This window comes from Megalops cyprinoides, chromosome 16 (assembly GCF_013368585.1).
Source record: "Megalops cyprinoides isolate fMegCyp1 chromosome 16, fMegCyp1.pri, whole genome shotgun sequence".
Taxonomy (NCBI): domain Eukaryota; kingdom Metazoa; phylum Chordata; class Actinopteri; order Elopiformes; family Megalopidae; genus Megalops; species Megalops cyprinoides.
In genome coordinates this window covers 22,786,265-22,799,269 of record NC_050598.1, presented here as the reverse complement: position 1 = coordinate 22,799,269, position 13,005 = coordinate 22,786,265, and the positions used below count along the sequence as shown (strand labels likewise).

Genomic DNA, 13,005 nt, shown 5'->3' with positions numbered 1-13,005 from the left:
TAATTGGGCACCTGTATTGTGTCTATGTAGATTATGCATAAATTGCTCTTTACAACAAATCTGTCCACTTATATAAATATCACAGAAAATACGGTAAAAATAAAATTGAAATCTTTGAAAACTGCAAGAATTAAAGACGCACAAAAAGCAATCAATAACATTATTGGTATAACCTTATATGTCACTTTGCATGCATTTGCAGGGAACTGGCCTTAGTAAAGCTCAGGAGTTAATGGTTTTGGAGTCAATATGTAGCTAATTTGCAAAGCACTTCACAAACATATTAAAGAAACCTTTAAAACACAGTTTACCTTACCATACTCAAAGAGCAGTGAATCTGTCAAAAGAATTGTTTTCACTTTCACAGAAAATTCATTTTTCCACCTCCTGTACCATGATGCAAACAATAAATCCACACTCATAATTTCAGCAGGCTCTATTTTAGATCCATTTTTTTCTATTTACTTTCAGTAGACTGTCAATGACAGACTTAACTGTATGTCAAGGTATGTGTACAAGTACCCATATGTATTAAGTAGTACAAAGAAATGCTTTACTTGTGAAAACATCAAACCTGAACCAGCTAACAATGAATTAAGGACAACTCATCACTGTCCATCCTCCACCAGATCCACCAACTCCTTCACAGCTTCTGGTGTAACAAGATAAGGATTGTATAAGACTGTGTAAGTTTTATAACATGCAGACCAGCAGGGAGGTGACTAAGCCAGTCTGTGTTGGTGGCTCTAAAATCAAAATTACTAAACCTGGTATATATCTCAAGGCAGGGGGCCTTTGCATCATTAATAAATAATAATAATAACATGTTTTAAACTGAGTTTTGAATGGTAATCAGCAGCCATTATGAACTTAAACTGATTTAATTCAGGAACATCACAGCTTAACACAAACCCAGCATTTATTTCTAAAGATAATTATTTGTTGCACATTCACTTCACAAGGAGGAGGCAGGGAAAGATTTCCACATAGTTTTTAATCTTTCATTTGAATCTCTCCCTTCCACACCATCTGGTTGTGAGTACAGAAATACACGGAAAACATATTGATAGACTGGAGTGCATTACTGGAGTATAAATCACTGAAAACAAAAATCTTGAGAAATGTTGAAAGAATGATTCCAGAGTGGTGTCTGAGCCATAGCATACCCAGTCAGGCTACATCTGAGCAAAGTCCTAGCTGATATGCTGTACTTCAGTAATGACAACATTTTTAACATATCCAGCACAAGGAGTGTTCTATAGAATTATTAAAATCACACACACAAGGGGCTTTCTATGCACTGGAGATCAGTACCGCTGATTCACTACTTAGCTGTGTCTTCTTAATTCAGTTTCATTCAGGCCTGCACATTCAGTAAAAGTTTCAGGAGGTGACATGTACTAGCACCCAGGACAAAGAAACATATTACTCCACACCAAAGACTTGACCAATGAGGCGGAGGTGCTGCCACAACAAAGCCAGATAAATGTCAGCAAAATATGTCAACCTGAAAAGCATTGTGTTAATGCTGAATGCACAGCTAGTTGACTTCCACAAATATAAAAAAACAGCACTTACTTTAGTGGACACCTTGATACCTTTCTGCCATCTACTGGCAAAATTGGGGTACTGCCATTACTTCAGAAGAGATGCTCACTTGGCAAGACACTGGGCGAGGTAAGTGAAGCACAGACGACCAACTAGTAGCCTGTTTTAGACTGATACCAACTGGCCTCACACTCAGCATCACTGTATACAGTCAGTTTGTCTATCATCTCCTGGGTCTAAAAATCCAACCAGAAGGGTCATTTAGGTCCTATTTAATCAAAGACTCTGGTGGAGTCGTTAAGACCCAAGACTGAACAAATACCAGAATGCTGTGGATCTAGAGATGACACCAAGGCATCACTACAGTAAGTGCTTTCCAGAGTTACTTTCTCTTTGAATGATAAGGGTAACTAATGTCTTGTTACACAAGTACCTTGGCATAGTCAATATCATTAAAAGGAGAAATATTAGCTGGCAGGCTTTTAGGAACCAGTATCACAGCCATTTAAGCCTTCAGAAAAGGGCAATTAACAGCACTCTCACTTGTTTGTTTTTCCAAAATTATGACAGTGCTTTCAAGTTATACATGTTAAAACACCCATACCATATTTCAACTGAGTAAACAATAAATCACACGTTCGACCAACTCCAGCATTTTAAACATTTGGCTCCACAGAACTACCAGCAGGACACAAACCCTTTCCTACAGCATCCCTAACAGAAGAATTAAGAAAGCTAGGTCAGCCGTTTTACAAGAAAATACAAACTAATCACATCCACTTTCCGATTCTGCCCACAGCTAACAGCAGCGAATTCAAACAACGCTTTGTCTGAGATGTCACATTAAACGATCACAGAGAGGACTGCTCTGCAAGGAAGAGGAATTCTGTCCAGTGCTGTACACGCTGGAAAACATCGGGCGGTTTTTCCTCAAGAAAGAAAAATGAGAAGCGTTTGCGTGGAACAAGCTGCTAGTGTTGAGGCCTCCTTTGCCGGTGGAGGGTTTCTCAGGGCGGCAGCAGTGTGCATAGTGGCAGGGACATCCAGCCTGGACTCACAGCGAGCTGTTTTCAGTGCAGGCCTTCATTACGCCACAGGACAGTCCCACAGACCTGAGAAACTGCTCCAGAGACCTGGGGGGGGAGTGACAACACAACAAACTATGAGCTGCCAAATTTGACCAGTGTGCAGAGTAAAGAGAAAGGAGCCCACGATTAATGGGATAAATACAAAATACAGACAGTAGAAAATATATGACAATTTGCACACTGTGACACAATGAGCAACATCTACTGACAGGACATTCAGATGCATGACAACCTCCACAGGGTGGTTTTTATGTTAAAATCTATGGGTACACAGTGTGGAAAGAAATATGAGGGATCTGAGACGTTAGCCTTCCCACTGTTAAGAGATTGATGGGCGCTGACAGGGAAAGAGATGGGCCTGACCTTCCAAAAGTGACAGCACCCCTCGTCAACATGTCAACATTAAGAATTTCTTTCATGTTCCGCAGGATCCAAAAGTGCCATTAAAATGTCCACCACTGTGAGAATGAACCTTGCTGTGTATAATACGAGAGTGTGGAAATGACAGACATCAATCATGTTCAGCTAAACCTTCATCAAACAGACCCCCATCCACTCCCCACAGTACACTACATGAGACTTTTTCTTCACACGAGAATGCTGATCAGATTGTTCTTGTGATCAGTAGAGATTGTGGGTGCTCTTTTCATGAGGATTCAATTAATGACCTGTCCATCACAGAGCAAGAAGTGTCAACATTTAAGCTGTAATTGGCGGTTTGGCTTAACTACTTACTCATTTCTCTGCTTGGAAACCCGCATTACGGAGTTGGAAAAGACATCTTGTCAACTTGATTCATCTTCAGGTGATTATCGAGGATGTGAAAAAGCTCTTGGATGTTAGGTACATGTCCCGACTGCAGCTTAGACCAAATTGGTACATCTGCAGGGAGAAAAATAAAGAGGATCTGATTGACAAAGCTTTAATTCCAAGGATCAACAATATATTAAAAATGCCAATATTCTAACATTCTTAAGAAACCTTTTATATGTCTGTATAACTATAAAAGTAATACTGTCAGTACTTCGGATTTTAAAGTTGACATGACATCACAAAAGCATCAATTTAATAAAGTGGGAGGGTGATAAAAGGCACACACCCAAATGCTTAAAACACGAAATAAAACTAGCAAAATAACACTCCTAGCAATTGCAAATAAATCACTCCTAACAATCACAAATAAATGCATCTTACATGCATTTTAGTCTCAAATTCTAATTAAAATTGTGAGTAAATGATCACATTCATATCTACAAAACTGAAGTTTGTGCTCTGTTTCCAAATTAGTAGTTTGACATATAGGTATCAAATTAACCTGGGAAACTGCAGTCATATTTGTTGCCATATAAATAGGCCTATTGAACAGAAAACACTGCAATTTTTGTGCGGCAGCCAACATGGGAAGAGAGACCTCACCCTCTGCAAAATATCAAACTAATTACGCACAGACACCCTCCTGACAATCAACTATTTTCAGACAATTTTCAAGAGACTAAAATCACATGTGGGCACATTACCTGAATGTTTCAACTTTTACACTGAAATCTATTGGTATAGCATGTATGCACACACACATGCACTTACACTTCAGTTGATCTGAGATGGACTGACCCTCCACTGATTCCTAAAGACCAATCCCTATCACATTTTACTGTAAAAATCCTCTTCATGACACAAGACATGAATTGATGTTAAGAGAGCAGAGCCTCCCTACGAGCAATCTTATCAGGATGAACTTATTTACCCACACTCAGGACTCAGACTCAGAGGAACTACAGCTTAGTGGGACCATGAGTGAGGGCAGCTTGGGGCTTTAAGCCCCACAACTGGTCAGGCTCATGCAACTCAGCTAAGAGTGAATAGAGGGGTAAGGCCTGAGTTGTCCATCATTTTCTTCTGCCGACAGCAGGCTAGCCCTCAAAGCAGTGAAAAGACAAATGTACCACCAAAATAAAAGAAGTAAAAGATATATACATAAATTACAATTTGTTCTCCACATATTACCAGAAACGACTTGCTCACATTGCACAGCTGGGTGCAGTAGCTATGACTGTTCATCAGTGAATCATGAACAGTGAACGACTGCATGACATGTTTAACAGCTCTAGATCTGTACAATGCATTCGACAATGATACTTCTACAGTTTATAAAACTGCGTCTTATTTTGGTATATGATAACAGAAGATGGTAGGTCCTTATGTTCCTGGCAACAGTTCTCGGTCCTACGGCCCCCCCCAAGTAGAAAAGAGGCTATTGAGTTCATGACAATTACACCTGCAGTGCCTCACCCACTGGCCCCTTGCTGAACAACTTAAGACTGCTGACAGGCTTGCTAAGCCTGTTCTTTCACAAATCAAGGTGTGCTATGCAGTTATTGAAACAATACAGCATGCCTGTGGTTAGCGGATGCCACAGTGAACTCCAAGAGGAATTCTACACCGTACTAATGGACCCAAGAACCCTACCCAGGCAGACCTGACTAGACATGACCTGAATGCCATGAAAGAGTTGAATGGGGACAAGGGTCATGGAATATATCAAGGTGGCTGGTTGTTAAGCTAATATTTGCAGTAAGGTGCAAGTTTTAAACAAGCAATTTGTATCGGCACTAGTACTTACCATTAAGTGTAACTTCAAAAGCACCTGTGGACAGGAAATGGGTCTCCAGCATATTGCTCAGGAAAAATGTCATCAAGCATGAAAATATCTGAAAGAGATGGAAGGCAGCTGTAAAAACATTCATTCCACAATGCAACAGTGCAGTGTAAGCCAAGGCTTTCCCAAAACACCCCAGACAGTTTCTGCAAAGTTGTTTCTAAATTGGACACATGGGAACAATACACTTTTTTGAACATTGTCTGTGACCTTCCCCTGTGGACTATTATCTCTGTATTATTGTGTACTGCCTGGCAGAAACACTTACCCACGTTTACTTTAACAGCTCACACTTAACAATATTATACACAAATCCTTTTAATATATGTAGGTGAAGTAGTTTACAAGGGTCCAACAACAGGGCCCCACCTGGGCATACAACATGCAGCTTTCAGGGTATAAGGCGAACTCATCTCCCACAAGCCAAGAACCTACTATGCAAGCTGTTATCTAATGAATTAAACAGAGCTATGTGTACTAAAAAGTATTTGGCACACCAAACTTTGTAACATCACGCTGCCAAGAACATATGTATCTTGATTCAATTGTTTACCTTATTATCTTGGCTCCATAACCATATTCTTGGTGTGTCCATCCCAAGCATGGGGAAGGGATTCTGTCCACTAACAATCAGAGCGATGGCGAGAAGTTTGAAGTAGGAAACAAAATTTGCAATATATCTGGGAAAAGAAAAAAAAAAGACATCACCTTAAGTGAACTGCAACAACCACCAGTCGAAATGATATGCCTCGGCTGTGGGTGAGGAACACTTACTTGTTGATGGGTTTGGGAGGATAGTTCTCTCCCTCGATTCGGATGTCCGGGTACAACTGGTTGATGGACCGGGAGTACTCCTGGAACACCTTACTGTACCCTCAGGAAATGCTACAGAAATGAATGAAAGCTCAAACACCAGAGACCCCGAAGACCGACTGACCATGTGACACAGAAAAATGATTGAAGCGTAATGTAGCAGTTAACTGCAAAGATGACACGAACTTTAGTTAGCTAGCTAACGTCGAGCAAAAATTGATGTCAGCAATATAAGCTTCACTATTAGCTTTACTAATGCAACAATAGAGCGCTGCAATGATGTGGGGTTAATAGGATTACAGCGACAGGATTTATCTTTGGTGGCCATCTCACTTCCGTGAGATTATTTACGTTAGCTCATCCAGATGGCTGCGTAAAGTCCGCAACATAAAATACCTTCATGCAAAATTAAAAGCTAACGACACAGACTATGAAACGAACACACACAGATCACCGCTCTGTCTACACTAGCTAACAGATAACTGGGCTGTATCTGACGTTAATTCGAAACACTGTTCGACAACAAGCTAACATAGCCAGTTTTGACATCTCTCATACACACTGTTGATTAGTTAATTACTTTGACAGAAATACCGGTGATTTTCTGCCAGTTCAAAACCCCGCTTAAGGGAAGAGACTAACAAACTGGCCAACTCGCCGACTAACACATTATCTTACTAGTTTGCTGGCGATCTGGCTACAATGACATGCGATGCGACTAGCCTCTGGTGTCAAGCAAGCATGTCCCTCCCCGCAGACAAAGCAAAGGCCGCGCCGTGTGGCTCGTTAAACCGGCATTTATCAGGAATATAGTTGAAAAACTGCTTGTTAACACAACTATGTAGCTAGACAATATCATTACATTATGCCTTGGTGGCAACCGATACAGAAATTAGGTTTAAAGATTCAAATAATCATAAAAATAATCTACTACCTGGAAACATGCGCTGCGAACTCGCAAGCTAGCCGGTCAAGATAACATGAAAAGACTAAAATAGCTAGTAACCGTGAAAACCATTCTGTAAACCCGTAATGCCCACCACGTAGGTGTAGCTCGCTAACCCAAAAAGACCTAAAACAAATCTTTTCCTTACCAGAACTGAAACTTCAATACCGGGCCGGTGTACAGCTTGGGTTTGCCCGGCTTCTGTGCACCCACATCCCGCAGGCTTTCAGGCCCCACGTCCAGGCTGTCAGCGGCCTGCTGCTGAGCCAAGTTCTTCCCGACATATATGTCCCGGACGGTGACAACCGTGAACAGCAGCATGGCTGTTAATATTCCCGCCTGACTGTACTCCGCCATTTCACCCCGTTTGAAGGGGCTAGCAAGCGCTACCGTTTACAGTTTTACAACTGCAGTGTCCTTACGCGATTTAAGTGAACGAACCTAACTGGAGGCTCCCCGAGTCAACATACAGACACACAGAATATGTGATAGCCACGGAAGTCTGGTCGATGCAGTTTTACAAATAAGTGTTCTGCCACCTACTGGCGGGATGTCTAAATAAACCGCAAGATAGATGCATGTAGCCTACCGGTAATCCGCACAACCCTGCCCATTGCTATGAATCTCTTTAAAACGCTTTCATCATAGAACAACACCAATGTGGGCAGTCCCACAGTGCCTTCTACAAAGTGACAAGTCTTTGGGGGTATATCATAAACACATCAAATAGCGTTTGGTCCGTAATACCTCGAGGTCTGTCCTCTCAGACATTTAGTTCGTATAACCTTACCTAAACACAGAATTCCGATAAAACAATAGGCTAATTTCTACCTTATCTTCAGCGTCTTAACTTTCCTGCCCCACAGCATCATAAACAATTCTAATTAGTGAAAACAGTGACAGCAATAATATTGAAAATACATAGAGTTTGCCAGACAGAAACAGATTGAGCTTATTTGACTTATGCTTACGATCGTTTTATTTCAACCATATGCACTTAACAATTTGGACCATATTACATCACACAGACTGAACAAATTCTATTCGAAAGCAATCTTACCAAGTTTTCTATTTTTTTTAGTAACTTGGCCATATGCGTTTTTAATCAGACCTTTTTTAATAGAATGTGCACTTTCTGTTTGTGTTTCTGTGATTCAAATTCAAGTATGAAATACCTAAAAGTGTCAGGGTGTAGACGTTTCTCTATACTGCTGTGAAAAAATACACTCAATTCACTCCAGATCAGATATGTCTGTTTGCTTTAATCTTCATATTAAAGTCTTTACAAATCCTAGCAATAAATAACATAAATACATGCACTTGCATTTTAGCAACACTTGGACATTGTATGTCCCATTTTTATCCTTCCTGTAATCAAATGCAGCAAATTGTGAGGGAATGATACAGCTCTTCCGTGCAATGCAGCACAGTTGAAGGGTTGCAGTTAAAATGTTAGTTAAAATGGGTTATATGTTGTATGCTTGCTTGTTATTTAGCTTTTACAAGCCATAAAATATTGCAATAGGGATGAAGGAGATGATGAAGAAAAAGCAGAAGATAAGCACAAAGAGTCATTCATTATTTTGTTGTTTTCACCTGGATCTGAAATCTGTTTTCAAACAAGGATAGGACAGACATACTCAGTGCCATTCAGGTGTGCATCCTGTATGGCCACACACACACACACACACACACACACACACACACACACACACACAAGACTTAAATCAAGTTACTTCAAATGTGACTGAATGAGACACACCATTCCAATCCCAGTGTACATATGACTGGGATGTCTGAGACTGAATTTTGTCTGTTCTATAACGGTATTTGGAAAAAAAGTGATTTATCATGTATAACAGTGCACTTATTTCTTAACCACCAACATTCATGTTTTCTTTAACTTATATATATTATATATTTCTTTAATATCTAATTTAATGATATTAAGTTGAATGAAATTTGACTTTTTAAGGGAACAGGAGAAAACATTTTTCTTCAGTGAAAAATTGGAAGAACAGTTGCACCATCTACATCTAGTGGATAATCACTGTATTACAACTTCAATTTTCTCTGCCCATTTACCTTTACTTATTTTTACACACCTGCAGCACCACTTACACAAAGGATGTCCAGCAAATAGCTATCAACCGATGGAAAATCCAGGCAAGTATTAATTTTACAGTTTAATCAAACTTAATCAACTGGAATGCAAATTACAGGACATGGGAGATTCCTGGAGTCCCTGACAACCAGGAATAGGGCCCAGCACTATTATTTTCCCATTTTGGCAAAAAACAAACCATTTTGTACATCTTAGTCATAATTGGCATGCATGTGACATAGCTACAGGTACTTCCTGCATTTTTCCCTTCCAAAGCTCGGCAGGAATTCAGTTCGAGCTGAAATCCACTCCAATTGACACACCATCTACTTTCTTATTGGGCAATTGGTTTTAAGCCCTAGAACACCCCCTTAACAATGGAAGAATGTCTTTTGAGAGGTTTTTTTGCCTGAAACATGATGACCAGCCTGCTGATAGAGCACTTCCCTTTAGCCAAACAGTCACATAAGAAAGGTAGGGCAGGAGTCAACTGGCTGGTGAATGGGGAGAAATTAAACCACATATAATTTAATGAGAGGGAACAGAGATTTGCACTGTATTTATCTTGATACCAGTGCCAGAACGCAGTGGTGTCATGTTCCTGTTTCTGGAAGCAGTCAGCTGAAGAAGCAGAATTCAGATGAGGCTTCTGAAGACATCTTTGTCACCTCAGTCAGGTATTACTATTTTAGCAATGTTTTATGACTTCATACAAGTATCAAATGGTTCAATCCAACATGGCATTATAAGAAACATCATATTATAGAAAACTAATGAGCTTTGTCTCTGTGTTTGTGTGTCTGTGTAGGCAGGTAAGTGTATAACATGGAGCCCCTTGTTGAATATGAAATGGTTTAACAAACAGGAAATGGTTCAACTTAGAATTTATTCTCCAGAGTTTTGAAATTTTTTGACAGCCTGTTATAGAACATCAGTATGTTGAGCTGCTTGATCCATAAGAATTCTGTCAAGCAACTTCAAAGATACCTGGTGATGAGCTATGACGATAAAGCAAGCAAAAAAAAATATTCAGATAAAGATGTCTTCTTTTAGGAAAAGCTGAAGTTCTTCACAAACACTGTGCCACTCTTCCTTACATCTGGAAAGAAAAGAAATAAATAATACAAAAATACTTATGTCAAAGCTCATTTGGTGTATCTGGGGCACACATCTGAGACATTACACCTCCGTAAACCTTATTTTAACAGACTTTATGCTGTTGTAAAACAAATATTGAATGCATTATTATGATGTACTCATTAGTTTTACTACTATCTAAATACAGTTCCTACCAAATTGATGGCAAGCAGAGAAAACTGATGCTGGTTATTTTCAAATTGTTTTGCTAAAAAAGCAAGCAATGTTTACATGGTCAATATAAATATTAAAGATTAGGTCTTCAGTTGGCAAGGTATTTGAACTGATCACTGAGCCTTATGGCCAGGGTTGAAACCAGTCATGTCATTTCCTGACAATAAACAGAATTCAACAACAGAGGAACAAACTGGCTATGTTCCACCAGGGTTAGGTATGGGGATGACAGCCAGGGTAACCTCATTTTACAATTTTCAGGCACCCAGTGAATCATCATGCACCAACAAGTTACTCAAATGATGTCAGGGAAGCAGTACACATCTTCCATGTGCTACTCCACTGCACCATGTGACTAGTCATGCAAAAATAGCTCATAACCACATATGAGTGTATCAGAGTATTGCACGCTTTTCTCCAGAGCTCCTGCATGACAGCAAAAGTTGCTGTGGTGAGACAAGCTTAACATATGCAATTTGCAATTCCAAACAAGGTAGCATTTTAGGGCAATGAAATTATTTGTATAAAACAAATCTTTTTTGGCTTCAAAAACCTTAACCGCATACTTTGATCTTCCTAAGTTGGTTTTAAGAAAAATTAAACCCAACACTCATCTTCACTGTGGATTTTAAATGAAATCATGTATCTACAAAAATGCCTGGAATCGCATGTATTTTCTTGAATGTTTTTATTTTTATTTTATTTTTCAACTGAAACACACATTTTTCCTTTTCTTGTGAGTGTTTGATATTTGTCCCACTGAACCAGGAGAGCAGGATGTATAATTTACGTATTTTCTTTAAAAAGACAATTTTCTGAAATGCGCAATTCAAAGAGGGACAAGAGCAGAACATAGATATATATTATGGACCATCTGTTTAACTGATACCTTTATTTTTAATATCTGAATTATTTAGAGACATGGTGTTAATATCAAACTATGTCAATATAATATTTAAATAATAAGTGTTCTCCCTCAAAAACCAGGCCTTCACAATAACAAAAGAGAAAGTTAAAACACATGTCAACTCTGCTGTGAAATGGGGACCTATATGCAACATATCCTCAGCTAAATATCACTGAAGCCAAACACATTGTTCTGAAACTTGCTGTTCCATACTTTTTTCAGGCTAAAAGGCCTGGACATGGAGCGTTGGCCTTAAAGTCAAACACCTGTGATGATAGGTGGACATAGGAGTAAAATGTAGAGCATCATGGGATACAGCTCTCCAATTCATACAGTTCACTTGCAGCTACATCATTATTTTTTTCCAAGCATTATTTAAAAAAAGCAACAAGCATGTAGTGGGACCACACTGAGGCATATCAGTCGCAATAGCAAAAGAGCCTAGCGGCAGGGTCAACCAATAAACAGTTTTCTGGGATTCCCCAGAGCCCAGACCACCCAATTACCAACAGATCTGCCAACATTTTTAGAGTGAGTTCCATTTCACATGATGCTTTCCTTCACCAGCTGAAAAGTATACACCTGCAATATGACATGCAGACTGCATAGAAAGATTCCATTCAGGTCATTTGAATGGAAAAAAACAAGGAAAAACAAAAAGCAAAAGCAACGTACTCTGCCAGACTCAATTAGTGTTTTCTTTAAAAAAAAAAATTCACTGATCTTGCAATACAGATGCAAATGTGTGTGTCCAATTTTAAGTTGACGTACAACAAACTGAAGTACAGTGTGTGTGTGTGTGCGTGTGTGTATGTGTGAGCCAGTTCTATTGGCAAACTTTGTTCTATTATGGTAATAGATGGGTATTATTTGATTGCCTGGCATTTTCCACATGGGCCCCGATATCTGTGAAGCTGGGAGCATTTTCAGCTCTCTGAAGGAACTAAAACCATGACACCAAAGCCATGTGTTTAAGGCACCAACAGTACCACAAGAGTGGACAAGAACTGCATTAAGTTGGTCCTCTTCCTTTTGGGCTACCTTGCATCTTTAACACTTTCATCAATGTTTATTGCTCATGATACTGTAAGGGTTGATTGAAATTAAGGGGCTATGTGATTATTACTACAGTAATATGCAGACATATTTCTCATGCAACAATGTTTCTTAAGGATAAATTCTTATTATTAGTACTACATATCACAATACAATATGGAGTATGAATTTAGTAAAATAGGTACCAAAACAAAACATGGAAAATAAATGTTAAAAAATATATATGAGTGGAACACCCTCTTTATGAATTTTACTTGCAAGCAGGTTCTGGATGGGCAGCATGAATTTTAAAATAATTATGGCACTGAAACACAGGATTGCCACCAACCAAAATCAAAACTGAAACCCCCACAAAACAGGACATTTGCCACCTACATCAAGTATTTCCCTTTTTTCCCAAACACAGGCCGCTTCTCAATGTCACCACAATCCACTTTGCCATTTGATTTAAGGAACCAGTTTAAGCATGTGGTTGTTTTCTTACACAACATTTTGGTTAATTTCAGTGACTCAAATGTTGTGTAAGAAGTAAAAAAAAAAAAAAAAACACTGCTTGCTTATTATTTTTTCACAAAT

The 13,005-nt window shown here is 39.2% G+C and overlaps 1 protein-coding gene across 1 annotated transcript; it reads right to left on the bottom strand.

Annotated features, from left to right (window-relative positions):
* Positions 1 to 976: 976 nt before the first annotated feature.
* On the bottom strand, positions 977 to 7,551 carry selenot2 (selenoprotein T, 2). The gene is made up of 6 exons (XM_036548068.1): positions 7,200 to 7,551; positions 6,067 to 6,177; positions 5,846 to 5,972; positions 5,257 to 5,344; positions 3,372 to 3,518; positions 977 to 2,681 (listed from the first exon to the last, which is right to left on the bottom strand). Exons 1-5 carry the CDS (start codon positions 7,406 to 7,408, stop codon positions 3,397 to 3,399), a joined length of 657 nt encoding a protein of 218 aa, XP_036403961.1. The 5' UTR covers positions 7,409 to 7,551; the 3' UTR covers positions 977 to 2,681; positions 3,372 to 3,396.
* Positions 7,552 to 13,005: the final 5,454 nt, after the last annotated feature.